This window comes from Varroa destructor, unplaced genomic scaffold, assembly GCF_002443255.2.
Source record: "Varroa destructor unplaced genomic scaffold, Vdes_3.0 BEIS01000002.1, whole genome shotgun sequence".
Lineage (NCBI taxonomy): Eukaryota > Metazoa > Arthropoda > Arachnida > Mesostigmata > Varroidae > Varroa > Varroa destructor.
Window position 1 is genome coordinate 13993080 of NW_019211455.1, and position 23764 is coordinate 14016843.

At 40.8% G+C, this 23764-nt stretch overlaps 1 protein-coding gene and 1 long non-coding RNA gene across 6 annotated transcripts in view; one reads left to right on the forward strand and one right to left on the reverse strand.

Moving 5' to 3' along the window:
- The window catches only part of RhoGAP71E (Rho GTPase activating protein at 71E), a 71325-nt gene extending 52151 nt beyond the window's left edge, over positions 1–19174 (forward strand). For 4 of the 5 annotated variants that reach the window (XM_086981641.1, XM_022792148.2, XM_022792149.2 and 1 more), the window contains 8 exons: positions 2020–2235; positions 3016–3203; positions 10397–10533; positions 11432–11654; positions 14901–15686; positions 16925–17203; positions 17715–18194; positions 18594–19174. In XM_086981641.1, coding sequence (XP_086837767.1) covers positions 2020–2235; positions 3016–3203; positions 10397–10533; positions 11432–11654; positions 14901–15686; positions 16925–17203; positions 17715–18194; positions 18594–18824 — 2540 coding nt within the window. In that variant the 3' untranslated portion in view covers positions 18825–19174. The remainder of the gene's footprint in view (positions 1–2019; positions 2236–3015; positions 3204–10396; positions 10534–11431; positions 11655–14900; positions 15687–16924; positions 17204–17714; positions 18195–18593) is intronic. The other variant, XM_022792150.2, reaches the window with a different exon arrangement.
- On the reverse strand, positions 1496–4052 carry LOC147757410 (uncharacterized). Its single transcript, XR_015322304.1, has 3 exons — positions 3553–4052; positions 2989–3241; positions 1496–1797 (listed from the first exon to the last, which is right to left on the reverse strand). It is a non-coding gene; the product is annotated as an uncharacterized LOC147757410 (long non-coding RNA).
- Positions 19175–23764: the final 4590 nt, after the last annotated feature.

Genomic DNA, 23764 nt, shown 5'->3' on the forward strand with positions numbered 1-23764 from the left:
TATATAGTGCGTCTCTATGGTTGCTTGCTACTGCCGTACTACTGGAATTATTGTTATTAGCGTTTAGCAGCCAGCCATAGAGATGTATAATAGCCATAGAGTTACGAAGTTTCGCTTAACTACGATATAACTGCGTGAATGAAGGAATGCTATTAAAAATACATTTTTTTTTTAACAAAATGTATTTTTAATAACCATAAACAACATTCTACGACTCGCGCTGCTGCTTGATTGTGTGTGTGTGTGTGTCTGTGTGTATAATAAAAATAATCATTGGTATTGTGATAATTATGATTGTATGCACGTTATGCGGATCGAAAATTTGCACCACTAAAGACGGAATTCGAAAGGTATTCCTTGGAGGATATTATCAGGTTCTCAACAGATCACTAAGCGAATATATATTTTATTACATTTGCGCATATGAATCACGATGATCAACAGTTTGATTTTTAGTTACTCCGCAGCTCTATTCGATTATTACGTTTAGGGTGTCCTACTCAGTGCTTAAAAATGTTGAATGTATCGATACCCTATTCAACAGGTTATAATCGATTTACAACTGTAACAAATCAAGTATGACTTTCGCACGTCGGACCGAAACAGGTTTTTACGTGTGGCAATCCATGCCTATTGGTCAGGTTCCATATTGTTACATTTTGCGTTTCGACCGACCACAAAGTGACCAGTACTAAGTAGTAGTTATTACATGTGACCTTTTACGTCTTCTATTTTACCAAATGTACACCACATTGCCTAATAACTGTCCGAAACTAACAGTCGCGGTTAGCTGGTGTTCCTGTGTATTTACTGTGTAAAAGCATATACGATACGGCCTAGGATCACTCGATAATTTAACGAGTAGAGAGGCCACAAGGTTATGCCTATAGGACATTCGGGCTGGCTAAATTGAGGCACAGTTTGGTTAGCGGTTTGTTTAAGCCAATAGGCCTGCGTTTATCCGTTATTTCTGCTATAGCAGACGAAACCCACTTCTCTATAGAACAAAATCATAAAATCATTGTACGAAAAAAAAGGGTTTGTGCTCCGAATATGAGCGAATTCAGCCACTGTTTTGGGGCTTTTGCTTTAAATGAACTACGACCGATATTTGCCGAAAATCGATGGTCTCTATTGTTGCTAGTTTACATGCCGCTTTCAAAAAAAAACGAAAAATACAGAAAAAAAGACAAAATGGAAAATTCACATTGGAGGCTCAATTGGAGAAATTCACGTTGGAGAAGACGGGTCGAAGATACCAACTGCGTAAAAGCCATTATAAATTATTCTGGAGTTGCGACACAAAAATCAGCAGCTGTTTTCAAGAGAAAAGTGTTTACGGCAACTTAAGTAGTCCAGATAAGTCGTTAGTTAGTCGCTCTTAGATTTTTCGCGTCGACAACAGGCATCTTTTAAAATGAATCTAGTGGTTCAGACTCTAAATGGAAACGAATTATGCTCACGTTGAATAGACACGTCTGATAAGGTATCTCAGTTGACAAATGTAAAAAAAAGATATCCATCTTCATTTATTAAACACACATTATAAGTAAGCGATATTAACCTTATCCCAATATATTTCAAACACCTTGCAGAGGCGGGATGACTCCTATTAGTTGCATATCGTTAAAATTACACACGAAAGTTACGGTGTTTGGTTAGCAACTAGTTGTTAAAGACTCGCCGACGTTCATATCTGTCATTGTTGCAGATTATTTCTTCTTCGGAGGAGACCAGTCAATTTTGTTACTTCACACGCCAGCAAATGATTCCGCTATCATAGATGATCGCCTGCTTCTGTAATTAGATATACTATTTACAATAGAATCAATTTGAAAATAAATAGTCAGCCAAATAATAAAAATGTTAAAATGTATGTAGTCTTAAAGCTGGCCAGTCGATCGTCGCAGCGATATGGTCGTCTGCAACCTCGATGATTGCTTTATTGTGAAACGTTTAATATGAAGTAAAAATATGTTATTATAACCTGACATTATTTGTTTATCGTATCTTTTATAGGAAACGTAAAAAAGCTGACAGAGTTTCTAGAGCAAGGGAGATTGGTGAACCTGGACAAATTTTCCGTTCACACTTTGGCGTCGGTCCTTAAGAAGTTCCTTCGCAAGATACCTGGAGGAATTTTTGGATCAGATATTGAAAGCAGCTTATTAGAGGCTATCCAGGATGAGGCGCTGCCACTTGATGATAAACGCGATCAAATAGCACAAATAATTAGTAAGTATAAAACCAGACAAATCTTCAGATAACTCTGCTGTGGATATCATGCAGACTGCAGTTGGTATTACGGTATTACTAAATAAATTAGTTGTTACTGCGTTGACTCCAACAAAGTTAACATTTAATTTTAGGCTAGTTGTGATTCGACGACTACTTCAGATGTTACTTGGCAAGTGACCGTGAAAACGCGTAGATCGGTATGAAAACTGCCGTGAATACTTTGGTGAAGTACAATTTTGCTTAACGACCAAATACTTTGCTGTTAACATCTGCTCCATTCGCTACTTCAAGCATTATTTCGTATGAGTACGCATTGCGATGATAGGATTAATTGTCAATTTCTATTACTTCACTTCCATTGATGGCACTATCAACCTAAATTTGTTTTGAGAAGCTTATAGTTGTATAGATGAACGCTACCTTATTTAACTATCGAACAAAAATCGGCATAAACTGAACAGATCAGGTTATTACCCACAGCATAAGTGGGTGGAGGGGGGGGGGGGATCATTTAGGACGCAATGCGAATAGTCAATAAAAGAACTTAGGTTGCCATTTCGTGTATGTCTTACTCCTATCTTTTGCCAATATCCGCAATTAAAAACGATAATGACGGCAATGGCCGGCCGTTTTTATTTGCAAGTATTTAATCAATCATTTGTAATTATTTATTCAGTCATTTAATCTACAAATGTATTTGTCAACCCAGTCTGTGTGTGTGTGTATTTGCGAGTTTGATTTATATATTACGTTTGCTCTTATCACGCCTCTTTTTAGGCGATCTTCCTCCGCTGACACAACGCCTTCTCGTGTTGATCTGCGGAACGTTGCGCACTATTACGGCAAGCAGCGAAACAAACCGAATGAACGCTGAGGCCCTGGGCGTGAGCGTGGCGCCCTCGTTCTTTCGCTCATGTGATGGCATCAATAAAACAGCCAGAATGGAAGATATCGTCAAATTTAAGGTCAGTAAAATATGCGAGCTAATACGGTGATTGTTGGGCTGAAAGTCGAAAATTAAATGATTAGTGGTTAAAACGGCATTGGTGGAGCAAGCAGTAGCCATTAGGAGTGATGACCTGGTCATAAAATTGAAAAATTCAAGAAAAGTTCAAACAGAAGTAAATAGAATAGTGAGAGGGGAGCAAATATAGTGAAGTCGTATTATATAATACGTTAGGCTTTTATTCGTAGTAGGAATCCTGTGTGCTGCTTTTGCTTCATCTATATAATCATGTATTGTTTACAACCAAGTGCGAACATTACTAATCATGAAGTTTTGTTCATAAATCCAAACGACAAAATATTAATTACCCGATGATCTGTGCCATAAAAAATGTTTCAAGTTCTCAGGTCCGATACTGCCGTTAGGCGTTACTACAAAAAAGTTCAGGTATAGAACCTGACGGGCTCATCATAATCCGCACCGCGCTGAAATATTACAATATAGGTCAACGGAAACAAATATTACTCACGTTTTTGCGTTCTAATTTAGTTTTCACGTTGATCGACAATTGCATAATCGTTGACTACCGTAATATCATAATCGTAGGCTAAACGTTGAACTTCGACAACAACTCCGACTTGTGCATTTTTCATTTTTTCGCAAACCTTGTCATGATTTGCGCGTAAAGATAAAGACGTCTTCTCACAGCAAGTCTGACACTACATACACATTCATACGACATTTCGTCGGTTAGCGTTTCATTGCCATCCGCTAACCGATAAAAGCTAAAAGTAACAAGTCAAAAACGGCGCGAAAATAGTGTTGACGTGTTTTTCAAGATGGCATTCAAAGTTAGTGCAAATTCTGTGTGGACCGTACCTCGGTGCGAATTTCAACGCGTGGAATATGCATTTTTTAAAGAGCCAAAATCACGCAAAAACTGTGTGGCTTACTATCTTTGATGGTATATATAGATAATTCGGGCAAAAATCGAATATATATTTTTGCTGTCTGCACCTCATTATTTAAATGTCTATTAATAACTACATTTCTTCAGCTAAACGTTAGTCGGGTAGAACTGTTTTTGTAGACTAGAAATTTATTCGTAAATGCGTCGTCTTGTCCTACGCATAACCTGTACTTTTCATTACCAAATGCGACGCATTCAAGTCTATAGTCGACTGGCCTTGCTGTTAACAGCCATGCATCAGCAAAACAACTCGAGTGAAAGATATATACTATTAAGAACGATGCAAGAACTATTTTTTATCCTATCTTTGACTTGTCTATACATATCTAATATATTGTACGTGATCTGAGAGCTGAAAAAGCACTCAGCCCACCCCAACGAGCGATGGCTCGTACGCATCCTTGTCTCAACAACAGATACGCCGACGTCTGTTCACATCTATTCGTCTAGATACTCCTTAAGACATTTGCCTTTGCCTGCATCGTTATCTGTCATATTATCCTCGTCCCCCTCCCTTATTTACTGTCAGAGTCATATGGTATTCCTACAAAAAAAGTCATAGTCGTGAAAAAACTTGACTTACATAGACATAGACACGTTTAGAAAAAAGCTATTTTTACCATCCAGCATGACATCTCTGAAACAGTAGTCATTAGGATTCCGTCCATGGCTGCGGATGACGATGCTGGCAATTGTTGTCTTCATATGGTAACCTTCTTAGTGCTCTGTGATTATCTTTAGTTTTTACGAGATCGCCATTTAGCAGTTAGTTTGGCCCCTCTTTAACAAAGGCTCGTTAACAGAAAAATGTTACAGACTACACAGTACATTGAATATGCGTTGGATCTGAATCTGTATCGAAAAAAAAAAAACTTCATATTGCTCGGCAATAATTTTTAGCCGAAGTTGGCCGCTTTCGGTGAATCCTTCAGAGATATGGAACCGCTCATACAGATTCGACTGCTTGTCTGCATGCGGGCGTGTTTAGTATCAATTTGCACACCAGGTTGAAATCTAACCATTAGTTGCAATTAGCCATCTGTTTCTTTCTTTAGCATATATTTCTATGGCAGCATATATGGCAGCTTTATCAGTTACTCGTAGTCGAATGTACAAAGAACCGTGTCAACGTTGCTGTTATTGTGGTACGGTCACTGAAGGATGGCCCGTGCCTTCGATCGTCGTCTTTGTGGTTTGACAGCGATGTCGTCTCGTTGTGCTCTTCGTAACGTCTCACTTTCCGATGTTCGCTCGTCTGCTACGAATAAAATGTTGAAGTAATCATCTTCCCACAGCAGGTCGCAGCCGCTACTAACGGACAATCAACTGTTGCAGCTGCTACTGCTGCTGCAGCCGTTAAATGCTTCACAGCTGTCTTTGCCAAGAGCATCCGGTTCGGTAAAAACTCTATCCATTGCGTTGACACTTCTACTAACGCACCGGTAGTGAAACATCGTGTCGACAAAGTTGCCGAAGGCGCATCGACGGCGTCAAAGCCAAAGTGACTGAAAAGGAAGTACTCGATCCTCCCTTAATTATTTTCATACAACTCCCTTTTACTTACCCACATGACACCCACGTGGTATAAATGCAGATAGCTGCATACGTACGTACATGTACACGCTTTGAAACACACGGCTTGTAACCCGTAAGGCACGTTCTTTCGCAAGACTCGTATCGATCTTAAGCGTATTTTCGAACTTTACTTTGATCCAACACGCTACGACATTGCATTGCTAGGTCTACGTCGCCATTCATTGCCCTCAACGTCAACAAATGTCGACCAATGACTTCGCGCTGTCATCCAGATAATTGCAAGGCAGCTAAATGCTCGCTTACTGAGCCATCATTGGCTTAGCCGATGTCTTCCACCCACACGTGATTTCGGTGGGCTATAGCGCTTCAGCGACAGCCATTGTGACAGGATACGACGGCCTCAGGACGACACCGTGTGCTAATCGGCCATGAGTCTGTACGCTATAAATGGTAATGGTGGTTACGCTGAAACTGGTGGTACCTGCAGACCGGATCATAGAGCTTGCTCCTCACCGATGATCAGCATGGGTGGCGTAACAGTCCCAACTGCATCATGAGATCGCGCTGGAGCACTACACGTAGTGCAGTATTCATGTTGTGATTATGCTAAGGGTGTTGTAATCGTTGATGTTTTGACGAATGTCGCTTTTGGTGGCAACGTCCAACGCGCGGCCAGTCAATTAACGAATCTAATAGTTCCACCATGCGTTACTCGATGAGGTGGCCTTATTACTCTAACCATCGGCCTGAACTGAGTACCGCGCACCGTGAGGAGGGTCGGAAAAATGCGAAACACTGCTTTCTGATAACGAAACGCCGCTCTACATACTGTCGTCGTCGTTGTCATTATGATCATCATCAACAGCACTAGCTACAGCGCAAACTTGAACCAGTGGCCGAGACTACCAAGGAGCGGTTATAATCGAAAATCTTCTCAAAAATCACTCATTGATTTGCTGATGGTGTGACCGTTACTGATTGATTGTATCTCAATTAGTCTTTCTCTTGAGCAAATGCGTGAAGTCTTTATAAAACTTCACTTATATTATAATAGCAACTTATAATAAGTTGCTAGAATCGTCGCTGAAAGCCGTTCTTTTAGTGTCATCAGGTCGTGGTCAGACACTAGCGACGTATATGTCACTTTTGTCGTGGAATAAACGGCCAATGCTTTCATTGTCGCTCTGGTACGCTAAAGATTTTCCGTTTTTATGGAAGGCGAGAAACAAATTGTTCTATGGTCTGGTCAACAATACTTCCACAGTGCTTGCATTACTGCTAATTAAGTGGCGTCTTTAAACGTTTTATGTATTCGGTCTTTTTCTTCATTGGGTGTCGATGTCGGAAGTACCGTCCGTGTCTCATTCCTTCTGTCCTATGATAGCATTTATCCGGAGACCTTTGCACAACTTCGTTGTTCCATTCTTTTTGCGGATGCTATGATTGTCCTATACTGATGCTAATTCATGCTCGTTATGACTATCGTTACTATTGTTGGGCTTTTTTGATGTCAGCTTATCTTGATAATTGAAATTCGTGTGAAGGGGACAATAACGTTTTTGGACGCCCGGCTATCTATTCTGCGCCAGTTTCTTCTGTCGGTTGATACATTCCAGCTATGCTTTACGCTTTTAAGGCATTGATCTCGGTAGAATCGATAATAAATTTTGATAAAGTTTACTACAATTCACCATAGAGCTTACTACGAACGCAATCACGGTCATAAAATCAACATTTTTCAAAATGCGCGTAGTTCTGCTTTAGGCTGAGTTGAAACGCGTAGAAACGATTTACCATATCTATCCCAATTGACTACGAGGAGTTCAAAATACACAAGTTGTTCACGACATATTCGAAAGTGACCTTCTCCAATAAAGAAACGACATAGCCATCATTAATGGAGGCCCCTACATCCGTTAAGGATCGTGTTTGCCTGATCATAGAACTTCCGTTAGCACGACGGTAAAGAGGTATTCTTGTCCTGTGACCGAACTCCCATAATTAATAGCATGGATACTTAAGATTTAATGGCAGAAAGCAGTATCATTGAACGACTCCTCAATTCCTTTCAAACGTGTCTTTCTCTTTAGGGCATAGTAACGCGATATAGTGTTTTCCCTGACCATTTTGTCGTTATCATAAACTGTTCACACACACATTTGTAATATATTGTTTGATACATGTTATATATATCTATATAAGGCAAAAGAAAAAATCTTGTCTTTCACATTAAAAGAATTCCTCCACCGTGTTAATTTGCTAACGAACGTGCCGATGTCTATTCTATTAGTGAATGCTGCCCCGAAAAAGTCAAGAGAGGTTTGCAGTTTGGAATATTCTGGACTCACAGGATCAGTCAGAAAGGCTGCCTGTATAATGACAGAGAACGATACCTTTGCTAAGGGGAGTGATTATACTGGCTGTCTGTTCAGTCCTTCCAAACTTGTACCAGCAACGCTCGCGGACCGTACGATTACCGTACATTAGCAATACCGGGTAAGACGAAGGACATTGTTACTTTGTCCATCACCGTGTTCCATCTCCCACACAGGTTCCGCAGTTACTTAAAGCAACAGCAGCAACATCAGTAGCCTGCTCGCGTAATACTGACTAACCGGCCATTTAAATCGATTATGTATCACAATCCACTGTAGATTATCACAAATTCTTGGTAAATAGTTCACAGTTATCGAAAATCGTCCTTCATAGCGGTAGGCCCAGGTCGCAATCCATCGTGTTTCTTTTTGAAGCTTCCGAGACCAATTCATCCTAACACCTAAGTGCTTAATGTAGTTTGTCGTTTCCTTCAAAGCCAGTTCTTTGTAGTCAGTATATTTTGTTCCTATTTCTCATTGGTGTTATGATAATAATAATGATAATTATTATTATAAAACTACATTGGCTTCAAAAAGAAGACATACATAAAGATCGCGCGACATATCAGGAACAGAGCAAGATAAAAAATAGGTCGCTGAACGGACGATTTATTATGATAGCAGCGGTCACGATATTTATAATATATAATGCGGTATGGAGTTATCCATAGGATAACGAATGGCAGTACTCGTATGTGCCCGAATTGTCGATATTGGCCGAATGCAAACTCAATTGCTAACCCTAACTTTCATTCCACTGAACCTCTCGCGCAAATCCACTACTTGTTTCAGATAGGGCAGGTATACGATGCGCTCAAACACTACTAGGACGATCCACATATTTATTCGTGGTATGACGAGGAAAAATGAAAACCAGCTCTTTGCTTTTTTAGATCGAAAACAAGGGAAGTTCTAATGATTGTAATTGGCAGCTGAATGAACAGTTTTCAAAAAAGAAACCTACGTGAACTGTCTTGCTCTACGAGGATGTGTGTATGCATTACCACTTGCGTAATGTAACGGGGCTGGTTGTCACGACTAAGTGCCACAAGATTGTTGCCCGCTCTGTGTCACTTCCGTCGGAACTATATATATATATATACACTGACGACACTGTTAACCAATCGCTTTCCGTTGGTTGTCAACCGAATTATAAAATTGTGAAACGGAAATAGGAGCTCAAATCCTAGAAAATAGCCTGACTGCCTGCTGAGTTCGCTTGCCGTGTGCCTTTCCAACACGGATGCATGTGTCATTACTCGGGTTTTCATGAACTTTTTCCCGCGCCAATGCTGCACGTTCCGCTGACCAACTGCGGGGGACTGGCAAGCCTTAAGAGAACTGACCTTCACAGCATTTCCTGGCCTAACCTAGCTCACTGCCAGGGGCGGTTAGATGTTAGCTACTGCTCCAGACAGCAGTGCCGAACTAACGACTCGAATTGATGCTGGCAGTGAGTGCAAAATAATAGCAGAATCTGGTTAGAACCGTCGAATCCGTTATAAAACCGGTGAACGGAGATATGAAACAAATCAACCGCGCCGACTCGTCGTTCCGGAACAGGTGGATATTGCTGCCAACGCCCACTTTAGCCCTTCTTTCCCCATGCAACTAGGCAGAAATTCAGAGGAAAACTGCTCAAGCTTAATTGGAGTTGTGCTGAGGAGCTGTGGAAGAGCTCCATAGATGCGAGATCATCCTTCTAGTTTTTTGAAGAAACAAGTTTACCAGATTATACACAAGACCTGCTGGATGCTAGTGTTACGAATTGGAGGCACTGCAACAAAGAGGTTTCCCTCTCCAAGAACAGCGGGTACCATGTTAGTTTGCTTACTCCAAAGCTGCCTGAACGGGAACTAGACTATAACTCACGTCGCTGTAAGGAACTTGTTTCCGCTTCTCCACTGCTGCATTGACGCCCATGCTCATCTCTGATGTGTCGTCGGCTGTGTCGATGTAGGTAACAGCCTAGGGAGGTGTTGCAGACGAAGTGCTCGAATCCCCTTGAGGAGAGGCCATTAAAGGAAAGAAATCATAAACGAAAGGCAAAACGAGTAAGAGTGCGCCGAGGAAACAAATAGGTTTGGATAAGATTTTGGATAACTAACTTGAAATACAGGTGGAGACTGCTGAAAGCGGAAGAAGGGGATGTTGCTAAAGAAAATTGGGTTACGAGACGCAACTGAAAAAAGCACGCTCCACTACGACAAAAAGTAATATATTCAAGTAGGTTACACTTATAAGAAGTGAGCAAGCATATAAAAATGCTTTTGATCTATATTGCTGACCCATATTCTACAATGATTTTTCTGTTCGCTTTATGACTTGCAGAATGCCACGAGAGCAATGCGATTTCTGATTGAGCAGTTCGGATCGAGTAACGTCTACGGTCGGGAAAATTATGAATACTACGCCCGGATGACTGGCCGGGCTCTTCGAGTTGATGGAGGGTGGATTTTTGCTGATCGGTATGATGACTACAGTGCAGGATACCCCAGTCACGCACCCCACAAAACGCACCCATTTTTCAGGCAATGACAAGGCAAAAGACAAGAAAGAAACAGCGAGAGAAAAAGAAACCGAAAAAGAGAGACAGAAAAAGGCCATTTATTCGAATTTCGCTTCGTTCGGGTTTTCTATCGCCTTGTCGCGTCGCCTCACCAAAGAACAATTAGCAACATATGGCAAGAAGAGAAAGTACCAAGTACCCGCGCGTTATGGCGTTGCTCAGCGCCACTGTTGTTCCGAACAGCTGCCACCGGCGGTTGCTAATGCAAGTCTGGTAGGAATTGGCTCTGTGTTATTTGCCTCGTTTCAATATTGGAAAGTATTTATGAAGGCGTTATATAAAAGCAACGTCATACACATTTAGTGTTTACATCGCTTTGGCATAGAAAGTTTTTGACGTCCCCCCATCGAGCCTATGCTGGACAATAGGACCATGGAGAACAAAGCTAAGCTTTATTGGGAGATTAAGTTTATGGAAATCTTTGGTACTACTATTTATCTGATAGTGTCAATGAAACAGGCCTTCGTCACGTCTTCTAAAAATAATATAAATAAAATTATGCTAAACATATCCTTTAGACTTACAGCTCTCATTTCTGTCTTTGCCGACCGAAACTGGAATTGGCACAATACGCAAATTAAGCGATAGGAACCCAAGATGAAACAGGTCATTCTGGTAAAGTCGATTAACAGATTAATATATGGACGAAAACAAGCACTCTTCCCAGGTACATACACATTTGTGACGCGTTAACCGTAGTAATAGCGAAAAAAAGAATAGATGATAATATTTTATAACATCATTTTTCTATATGTGTCTGTGTTGCTTTTTTCACTCCGTCCCTACCGTACCCCTAGATATCCATTCGCAGTCCACGCAGATGCAGCGGCAATGCTCCTGGGCCGAGCGCCACCGTCGTTAGAGATTTCTGAGGCTCGTGGTGAAACTGCTGGCCTTTGCGATGAAGATCAGGTGGTTCCCCCTTGGTTACTACCCGGTTGCGGTGATGGAAGCGCTGGTGGGGCTGGTCTTTCTTCGTGCGCCTCCACACCTATCCTCAATCTGTCGGGGGTTTCGCAAGTAGGTTTCGTGTGCTAGCAACACCCCCACAACCACTGCTACTACTGCGAGGAACTATTGCTGCTTTGTTATTGTTGCTTATCCAAACCCAAATTACATATTAGTACTCTACAAAACTAGCCATAACAACAACTTGCACTGTTAAATGATCCACGAACACAACATGTGTCCCGTGAGTGCAGGAAGTTCTAGTTAGAGTTCAAGTCCTGCATGTCACTCCCAGCAAAAAACAATGTTGTGTAAAACATTGGAGATGTACAAGAGAATCACGTATACACACATACATGCATGTTCGTTGTTAACTTTGAGTATGAGTGGTTAGTAGAAAAACAAACACTTGTCTGGACTTTAGCAAAAAGCCAAATCGCGTCTCAGCAAAAAAATTCACTGCCAACTCAGCAGAATATGAGAAGAATGGCCTCTTCGACCCTCGTCCTCGGTTTTTGACTCTCGTTTACTCTGCGGTTGATATGAATAATTGATGAGCTTTTTTACATTGATACACAAAGGTCTCCCCGTCCTATAGAGCTCTAACATAATCATGGTGACGATTAATAAATCTCAATTAAAAATGCTTCTATCTTTGCTCTTACCATTTCTACGAAAGTCGAAAGATCAGGACGAAAGGCCTGTGTACTCTATTATGCTACTAAAAGCTAGCACGTTTGTTACTATTAAGGATTCTCTTATTTGGCCATTTCGGTCCCTCAAGCAGTGCTTTTAGGGACGAGACTAGACCATCTCATTCCAACAAAGACATCAAACAGAGACATTCTCGATCAACAGTACATAACTACAACATATCAAATACACAATGTAATAACAATTTATGCATATCTTCTTAACTGAACAGTCCATTATTTCGGTTTAGCTTCCGCCGAGTCATTGTACATATGTTTACTTTATGTAAATAATATAGGTTTGGTTTGGACACACGTGCAAGGTACGTTGCCTATGAACTAGGAAAGTCTCAAAGAGAAAACCAGTTCAGCTCGGATTATAAGCTTTACTCAGAGGTGATACCTGAAACTATTTTTTGTTAGCTATCAATTTTATATTAATCATAATACTAATGTATTTTATAACGAATAGATTTAGAGATCACATACATGGACTGTAACGACGTATGGGCGCGAATGGCTGCTGAATGGCGCCGAGTAATTAAGAAGAACTTGTTTAAGATGAGTTTCCTTGTCATAAACAACGTAATCATATGCCGTGCTATGATGTTCAGCTTAAGTACACTGAACCCCATTGACACCAACAATGTTCTTATTAATCATGGTCAGCATCATTTCCTGCCAACCTTGTGAGAATAATAATTATAAAGAGGGTTTAAACCAAATAGATTTTTCCTTTGTTTCTCTATGTACGCTAACGTTTGAGCTTATTTTTCATAAGTATAAGCAAATATAGGCTATGAATAGTCAGTACGTAACAACTTCCTAACACGATCTGTTTAAACAGAAGCAGATGCAAAGTCTGCATGGTTTGTTTTTTGCGTTCTAAATACAATAATAATATTGATTTTGCCAATAGAATTATAACAAACAATAATGTTACTCTGGCTGTTCCAATAGACAATACAAATCAGTCCGTTAAATAAAACCAAAAGTTGCAATTACTGCTTTCCTACAAAATTTGTCCACTAATGGATTTTCTCCTTGTTTTGTTTGGAACGCCAGCACGCTTTACTTTTTTGGTTAGCATTCTACAATGATTGTTTATATAATTGTACTATAAAATTAACGGAAAACTCTGCCAAGCCTTTATTGAGTCTGGAATCTATTAACTTTTCTCCCGTTCCGTATCAAGCCCAATACATGAATGTAAATCTTGACTGGAGAGTGTTTTTCCTCGTGGAAGTCAGATATGGGAGTTCCTCAAGCTCGCAATATCACAGTTTGGCATATTCATAGCATTTGGTAGAGCTGTAAATGATTGATATTTCATAGCCATCTTTTCAGTTACCGGAGTGATTCACACCATTAGATTTTAGCTGTATATTTATGGATAATTCCGCCTTCTTTCTATCTTCATATTAACGAAACCAGATACGCCTGTAGAAAGTCGAAATCTTTTGCTCATTACACAAACGTATACGCGACGTGAATCATTCACCTGATTACTGCTAATGGTGGCGGCACTAACATATATCGACATATGTTGAGTCTTTCAATTTTCTTTAGCCTCGTATATGTATATGGTGTAGCGGTTTTCTATATTTATTCGTTTGGTCTGTTATTATTGCGTCCGTCCGGCGTTCTTTTCCCTTCGTTTATGGATTAGTTTATCGTACCTACTAATTGTGAGCAGTGTTATTAGTTTATTTGTATACGTCTGTACAAGCGTGCGTTCTAACCAATGTGCTAACCGAAATCATCTCTCTCTCTCTCTCTCTCTCTCTCTCTATGTATATATATATTATTGATCTCCTTTTTACTGTTTCTGCTTTCCTATTTTTTTTCCTACTGTTACGACTACCTGTGTACCACTGATTCTACCCACCCCGATCATGACATCTACGAACTCTCCGTTCCCCTTTTGCAAATGATCTCTACAACTACGAACGCACTCAACAACATCTTCTATTGCGCATTATACCTGCTGACATTGCTACTATAATTGCTTTTACTATAATTGCTACTTCTACTGTTGCCTTCTGCTCTTCTGACGCTGGTATCACTATTGCGGTCGCTGCAACCTCGTCTGGCCTCTGCCTTCGGCCGTCTACCCTTCGCTTTGCGTGTGTCATCTTCGCAACCGCCGCTGCCGCCGCCGCCGCCGCTGGCGCGTGCAACTCACTCTTGGTCTGGCTTATTGATTCATTCTGGACGCGACCCGTGCAATACGGTCGTCTGCGCATCGTGTTGCTTGTCCGGTTTTCCTTACCTATCGTCTGTTCGATTTTGGCTTTCTACTTTCTATCAAACCGAGTCCCTTCCATCACTTTTCTATACTCTGTCTTTCTCCTCCTGTCCTTTTTACCTTTTGTTATTCTATTCCTTTCCATATCTTCAAACGTCGCTCTGTCTCCCCACTCTATGTATGAACTTGAAATATTCCCCACTCTCGTGCAACCTCTTTGCGCTTTACCTCGCCGCGCTGTTCCTGCTGTGCCTCCCTTCGTCGTGACCTTTCGTTGGATGTGGTACACTTCTTCCGATGTGTCGAACTTCGTCTGCTTCGTTAATGACTGCTTCTTCGTGGACCACTTCATCGGCAATCGTTGTTTCGACCACGCAGTACGAAGGCGGTGAAGTCGCGTGTTGTGGCAGGCTGTCTAGTTCGCTAGAGGACAATACGTTGTTACCACATTCGCTCGCGCTAAAGGCAGCATCTGCTGTCGCAGCAAGTCGTCACAACGGAACGTCTTCGGGTGTTGCCTGCTATATTAATCCTGGCTGGCGGACTGATCCCAACGGCGCTCGTTCACTATCGTGCATCTGCGAGTACCAGCAACAGCTGCAGGTACAGGGTGAGGCCGGCAACAACAACGGTGAATACGGAGCTGTCGGTACAGCAGGCGAAGCTCGATGGACGGAGTCTAGTTCATCGAAAAGACGCTCCGACCAGCTACAACCCCAACCTGCATATCCAGTGGGGAGTTCAACGAGTGCTGCCGCTGCCAACTTGTCGGGTCTGATACAAGATCATCTCCAACAGCATCCTACCGGGCCGTATAAATTTCATCATCATCAACCCGAACCTGATCACCGTTGCATGACCGTGCCGATGTCCACCGTTGAGCGATCCGTCGGTGTTACTTCCGGTGCTGTGGCTGATGCTGCGTATGATCATGGCGCCGCCATGATCCAACTGCTTCGTCGTGGCAAATGTAGTGACGCAGGAGGCCATGACGACCCGGGTCAAGACCACCAGCGCTTTGATGGAAATCATGATGGTAGTGCCGAGAACAATACCAATATTACTCGTAATGGCCGATTCGCCACTGCCCGCTGTCAGGACCAGTTAGCCGATGAGCCTGAGAATGCTTCAAGCAGACACGGCTGCATGCAGGTTCTCATCAAGGTTAGTTAGCTGGCTAGTTTGAATGAAACAATTACGAGAACAGAAACAACAAAACTTAATCAGTGCTACTTTATTCTGCACCCTGTACTCCATATACTAAAACTGAGCGAAATAGATTTATTGTTTATGGTAAAGACTTTACTTTAAAGATAGCGATAATACTGTTATTATTATTATTATTATATTATATACGGTAGTCGCAATCACTCGAAAGTGTTCGCGCGAAGTCCACGCATATTTCTCGCCAATTTGTGACTACCTTGTGAGAGCGGCTGTTGTTATGGCTTATTAGTCAGCTCCTCTTCATCAAACGTAACTTTAGTCTTCGTTACTATTGGTATCAAAGCGATTTAAACAGAATACTCTCCTAACAAAGCAAATTCAGTTTCTTTTCTGTTCAGCCGTCGATCGTCTTTTGGCCATAAATAAACTCTGCGTAAATTGCATGGTAAAAAGCTTGATTGCCGGCGTTTCCCACGACAATTCGAAATTACGATATAATAGAGGTTATTCAGCCGACTTCGGAAGCAGAATCGAATAACTAATCCGTGTGCAATTTCCATTTGTTGCAAAGTGATGGCCACTTCTCCTAATTCCTCAGATCCCTATGAAGTGAGATTTCCTCTAATGATTATGCGATTATCATACGGCTATAGATTGATAGCATGCTATGACATAGGGCTGGAAGTGTTGTTTGTTTAGCGCTACTGATTGATTGAACGGGTAGCAATTAATTAATATTTTGCTAGCATAAGGCAATTAAGAACGGCTAGTTGAGGAACGCTGTTTGAGACTGGTAATATTAGTAGTAGATAGTTGTTATGCCTAGCCTTTTGGAGTGAATAATAAGAATGAGGAAATGATAATGACAACAATAACCATAATAAATAGTAATCATAGCAGCCTAACAGGACAAAGACTTGCTGAGTATGACGTGTGCATAACCCATGTTCTAAGATTTTTCTCACAAATACGTACGGACGCACTAGCACATGTGGGTTAGGCAGGGAATATATGCTATTTGGGGGCACTGCAACTGCTCCTAACAAATGATTGTCTTTATCTCGGGCACATGAATAAATTGTCTTGATCATCCATCATGACCATATCGGAAAGGTTATTGCACACTATCAGGGTCTCCTATGTTTTTTGCGTTGACTGTTTTCGTCGGCGGGATTTGTAACCGTGTTGTTAACATGGCGGCTGTACCATTGGCTTGGATCGCTCGTTGCACACAGGGTTCACCTGCTAAGAAGCCCAACCTGATGATGCACTCGCAAGCGGTCACGGACGGTCTCTGCCCTGGCACAGAGGTGAGGGTGGTTCGGCGAGAGACTATCAAACGAGAATGTAAAGAGTATCGTGACAGCGGTCTGGAAACAACAAGCTTGCTTCTACAGACAAACCTGGTCGAGGCCTGGTTACCGATTGAGCACCTTCAGCGCGCTTCGGACGAAACGGCAAAACAAGTGAAGGACTCACCAGCCACTCACAAGTCGATGTCGTTCCTTCCTTTGGTGAGCAAAGTGGTTCTGGCCATTTACTTCTTGGATACAGACGGAATGATGGTGTATTAAACTGGGAAAGCACACAACGACCGTAGAATGATGCCGTCTTGATCTTTGAGATCTGATATGCCTTGGCTTGAGGCAGATCTGATGATTAGGGGTTGCTTTGGGCAGTCTTTGGTAGCCTAAAGAGAGATTCTTTTTTCTGATCGACAATATTCCATCGTTGAACTTCTGTTAACACTAAATTTCATCAGTTGAAACCCAATGCTGATGCAAAAGTTTCAGCAGGTAAGCTAAATAGTCTAATAGGTACTAATGATTTCAGCGTGACTTACCCTTGATTCTTGTAAATAGGAAAAACACGTTCTATCTTTGTAAATATGAATGAACGTAGCTTATAATTACAAAAATTAATCTGTCAAATCTACACTAATTCTAAATTCGATGTATTTCGTCCGTGCTACAATTACTGTACCATGTCACACGATTTTTATACTTGTTTCTTCCTAACGCTCAGGTCCACGAGCGCCAAACCGAACGAATGCGTACTCGTTCTGAGTGGTTCCTTAATCCGGGCCCGAGGCCAGAAACAACTAGCGCCGTCAATTTGGCCACTCCGGGCAACAGCTTAGCGGTAGGCAACAGCCCGACAAAGAATGCGCTTGCGCCGCCTAATCGGTTTCCTCTCACGGGTCTGAACACAGCATGTCGTACGGACGAAAATGTGTTTCTTGCAATCCCTAGCCTGGGTAACAGTTCTCGAACGCCGCTGGCTCCCCTGGGTACGCCCACCTTGCTCGGAGGTCCGAACTGCGCCCCACTAACTAATAGCAACGGGAACAACAACGCACATACCGTTGTCAACAGCTCCTTATCGACTTCTGCATTATCGATTCCTCTTTCTGGTTCGTTGCTCAACGTAGATCGATCATCGTCGACGAATTCGACATCCAGCAATTCGTCGGCGCCTGGTATTCAGCGAAAAACGTCCCTCAAAGTAAGTATTCTAAGAGAGAAAGAGAGAGAGAGAGAGCATTGAAACGGAATGGCAAATTCTGGCCATTGTCAGTTTCTATTTATTTGTACGCTCAGTAGTGTTACGTCTTCTAACAAATAGTGTGCAAGTTAGATAATTTGCAAAAGTTAGTTATTTACCTAAGGTAACGAAATGATGCTTTGCAATTTATAGATGACAAATGACGGAGAAAACAGGAGACGTATATAATGTAATGCTAATTTCCTGCCTCCCGTCTGTGTGTAACGCTATTTTCTTAATTACACCAAATCTCATTCATAGTATCGGTTCCATTGACCAAACTGCCGGTCATACCGACCTTTAGAATGATTTCTCTCATAATTCGTCCGCTTCATCTTACTTTCTCCTGTATTATAACAGCGTTCAAATTCACGTAAAAACAAAGAGAACTCTGCGTATGGTTCAGCCAAGCGGACTTCATCAGGAAGCACCATCTCTGCAGCGGTCGACGCCCAGAATGGCGCTTCTGAAGGAGCACAGCGGGCTGGATCCCCCGCAACAGGAGGAACCGGAGGTGTGGTTACGGAAAACGTCGCTAACATTTCCGGCGCCACGACAACGGCGCATGGCCAGTACAAGGCCTTTCTTTAGCTAGGAAAAAGATTACATTTACCATTATCATGATCACGGCGAAAGCCACTCTCAGTGGCCAAACCATTGTTGCAAAGTTTACTTTATTCATCAAAAAAAGGAAGTGATAGAAAACGTTAATTGACTATGATTTTTAGGCGATATTACGTGTCTGAAGAGGTTACAACCAATCCGACGTTCTATAATGTAGACGGTATAGAATTACACAAGATAAATACATTGACTGTAATTTAAGAATGGAACGAAGCAATTTCATTGCGTGTGCGTGTGTGTATAACTCGTGGGATAAGCCCACCTTTAAGTCTTTTTAAGAATAAATTTTTATTATACCAGCAGATATAGGTGCTGCATTCTCCGAGTCTTTGCTGTCGCCTGTGATTAATATGATGGTTTTTATTACTGTATTTTTTTAGTGGAATCGCAACAAATACTGTTGTTACGGCTATTATCAATATCGTCACAGGGATAATTATGATGAAGCTTTATAGCTACATATAAATATGACACAAACATCTGAAGTAATAGAGATCTGAAAAGATTGCCACACGATCACCATATATACATGCAGGCCTAAGCCATTCCTGAACGAATGGATTATTACAATTATTATTATGCTTACTCTTTTTATTTCTATGTTATTATTGCCAGAGTCAAAAACTCGCTGCTTTATAATGCCTGAATACCGGAAACAGCGCTTGATGAGGCAAATATTGTACTTTTATGTATATATCGATGATAGTAACTCGACAAGCGGTAACGAAGTACAACGCATATAGCGCTTGTATAATTAATGATGTACCCTACGTACACACAAACACCAACAAAAACAGTTCTCGAATATGCCAACAATCAATTGAAAGATAGAAATAGATTTGGTCTTCTTCAACGCTGAAAACGCAGACGTCGTAACAACACTGTACCGAATACCAGTGAAGAAAGTATTGCATTCGTTGATTTTTTGCAGGAAATGAAATGTCTGGTTTAAACAATAAGACGAAGCCTTCTCTACTCTTCGATGGGTATAAACTAGTACACTCATTATCATATACGGTGGAACTCTATTGCTGTTTTTTTATAGTTAAAATCGGTGTTTGCGGTGCTAAGAGCAGTTTTGGCAGAAGCGGTCAGAGTGCGAAGGTTTTTAAAAGCTTCCAAAACAGGAGGACTCATCAAAAGTGATTTGGTTGGTGCTTTTTGAAAAAGTAAAAAGCTATATGAAACAAATTGAAACTTTGAGAAGTAAGCAATGTCTTATTTACTCCAGCTTTTTCAGCAATGCCCTTAAATCATCGACAACCCGAGTAAGTTGTTTGGATTCGGGGGAATTCATGCAACCTTTTAAATCTCCTGATTCACTTTCAACGGCCCTCATAAAACTTCCTCAGTGCCACATGTTGAAATAATGTTACAGTTGACATCGTTTCACGGCGACCGTTCCTCACATACGCTGTGTGCGCCTATTCCTTTCGAGTGAAAACAACTGAAAACAGAACGCTAAAAGAAAAGGTATTTTTTTTAAATACACACATGTTTGTAGCGCGACGCCTTCGACAGTAGAATACAGTTTATAGCGAAATGCGGCTCTATGTCCAGGTGCTACCTTGTTGCCTTTTCACGTATGTAATATTGTCTTAGAGTTAATAGTATTAAAATTTGCAGACAAGGATAACCTCGCTAGATGAAAAATTGAGCTAAAAAAACCGGAATGCTAAAGCAGGAACTTGGCATTGAGTAGGCGACAGCTCTATCGAAGTATAGACAATAGATTAAACATACCGGAATGAATCATGAATCAGCAAAAGAGCAAGTATTGCTTATACTTAGTGAGCTCTATGGTCTATTATGACAGATTTAATGGTTATAACCAAATTGTAACTGCAAGTATATTTGATATATTTATATCTATACATCCACGCATTCGATTAATATGTTGACATATATTAAGCATATTCGTAGATAGTGATGCTCTTCTTTATCCAGTCTTGCGTTAATATGCAATGGAACATGCATACGACAAGCCCATCGTTCAAAGAGAACCCTCTGCATTGAACAAAGTTACGATAGGCAACAACGACAACAGTAATAGAGGTGAGACAACCGTAAATCGTCCATGACAGAAAATGGAAATTGTTAGTGACGCGTAATGTAAATGTGTCATTATTTTAGTGAAACGAAAATTCACTCAGCCCCAGTCATTATTCCGTTTTCTCTTATTACAGCATAGCTCTGGCCAGGAACAGACTCAAAATAAACTGGGATAGTTTAAAAATCATTCTGCTTACTTTAGGTTCAGTGACACGGCAGCCTAAAATGAGCTCTATGCTCTATGATGATAGATTTAATGACAGCCACCAAATTTACACTGCAGCCAAAAATACGACAGGCTTTTCTCCGTTGTGTCCTATAGCGCTGGCATCGGCGCAAAAACAAAACACAACAGAAGCGTAACCTTGATGTTATATTCCATGTATCATACTAAATGCAGTCAATCTATTTTCCTTAGACATATTATGGTACTAGTGTATGCCTCAGATCATGCCCAATTTTATAAGACGAAAGTGAACGTTTAGATCCCTAGATGCATGCAACCGTCTTGGTAGGTCGTCGAGCTGGAATGAAAAGATTCTGCTAGATGGGGTAGCCTTTATGATGCACCACCTGGAAAGCACAATGGACAAAAATCAAAATGATACACTCTCTACCTCAGCTTTATTTTTTCTATCAATTTTGGTACTATATGTGGTTTTGAATAGTTTTCAGAGAAACTGGTGGATGATTACTTGCGGTTGGGCACGCTTGCTGGCGCTTTTTGTCAGCTGCAATTCGCGCAAAAAAATCGCCACTTTCTTTTTAATCGCTAGAAATTCACGCGCATAATAAGATATTTACTAATAAATAGACATCAAAAACGCATCAACGTTCAAATTAGTAGGGCAAAATACATAAATAGAATCAAAAACAATTCACAAAATCCGTCAAATCGACGAAAAATGCCACTACAATATCGTGCTAAATATTGTATGTAGCCCGTATATATAGCTTAATATTCATTCTTCGTCTGTCCTTGGCCTACCTCAACCGACGACAGATGGTCGACTCGAAATAAAAATGTCGCTGTGACATCAAACGAAAGCCGACTTGAACCCTATGGGTGACCGCTCTAAATGTCGTTAACGATAGAAACAAGAACCGCAACGCCAACAATAAACACAAAACTCTATTGTACATGACGTATCGATGGTTGTACAAAGCCGCATTGCCAAAAAACGACAATACGTGACAGATAGATGTAATGGAAAGCGAATGATCTATTCCTGGTGACTTCAACGTAATCACTGTCGTGATTCATACATTATTAAAACTACTAAGATTTGCTATCCTTACCGCCACGTATATTTACATAGTGATGATGATATACGTTTTTGTCGGCAAAGATAAATCCGATCAATGCCGCTACTCGGTGCGGCTCTCTATTTGTGCCCACAAACTGGCGATAATGATCATGATTAATAATGCTGAGTGGACATAAAAGAAAAAAACTGCAAAGTCTTTTTCTACGATAGCCACGACCGTAGCCATCATTTAGTTAGGAGGATTCTGTGCGAATCCGAGATATTTAGCCGAATGTATGTGTTACCTACGCGGGTCACGAAAGACGCCATAGTCGCCGACAAATTTTGAAAATCAATGCTATTTGGAGGTTAGGTATAAAAACAAAAAGCAGATGGAGGAAAGCTGATATACATACATGGTTCATAAAGAACTTCACCTCAAAATTCTACCAGATACGCTTGAAGTCGACAAATCTAAGAAGACATTTATTCCTGATGAGGATCGAAAGCAAAGTACCATGATCTTTTACCGTGTACAGCAAGAAATTCGAAATTAATACGCAGATTTGATCAGCCGATAAAGTAGGCGGGGTGTTGGGTTCCGGCTGAGCATTGAGCAAATGGTCAAACTCTTTTAAGGTATATAATAATGACAATGATGATTAATATGATAGGGACGAAATGTGTGAATAGAGATTTGTTTGTTAATTCAATCCAGATATTGTTGATGGCGGTAATGATGATGGGATAGCAGAAAGGATTGAGAGATGAAAGCGACATGAGAATAGAGCGGGTTAAATAATGAAATAACAAAGCGAAATTATATTGAATGAGCATACGTCTGATATCTGTAACTGTATTCAACAACGGTGATTCAAATGAGAGATGATTCTTTATGATGAAGTAAATGATGAGATGGAAAAACAGAAGAGAGACAGGTAAATATAATCATGCTAACAAAAAATCAAAACTGGTTGTTTTCAATTAATATCTTATATATAGAAAGTTGTATAATATTTAATATACATCTGTAGACGTAGAAGACAACGGCATAAAACCTTTTTCAGCACCTAGTGGTTTTAAGCAGTAGAAACAAGGCGCCATTCAATTAAACCACGGGGTAATATCGTATTGCTAACTGCAAGCTGTGACAAATCATTATGGATGTTTAACCCTCACATGGTTAACATGCTGATAAGGAAAAAAGAATTGCCATTTGAAATGTTTTGCCTCCTTTGAATTTACTGACACTGCAGTAACAACCGGGTATATTCTACACATCCCTTCTCTCGGAACGACATTCCACTTTAAATGGTTACAATATCATTTATATGTAACATAGTATTGTCATTGGGAAATCACGATGGCTATTTGACCATAGCGAAACGGATAGATAGAGAAACGGATATTTCACTTCCTGATCACGTTCTTACTAACCTACTATCATAGTGTTCACATCGCCGTAATTTTCGTATTTTGTTTTCTGGTATACTAGCAAAATCTGTTCTGAATGGTCATTCGTTAGATAAAGATTAACTTAAAAAGATTAGGTAAAGATTACGATTAAAAAATGCATCTTCTTTTCTTACCAAATGAAAACGACGAATG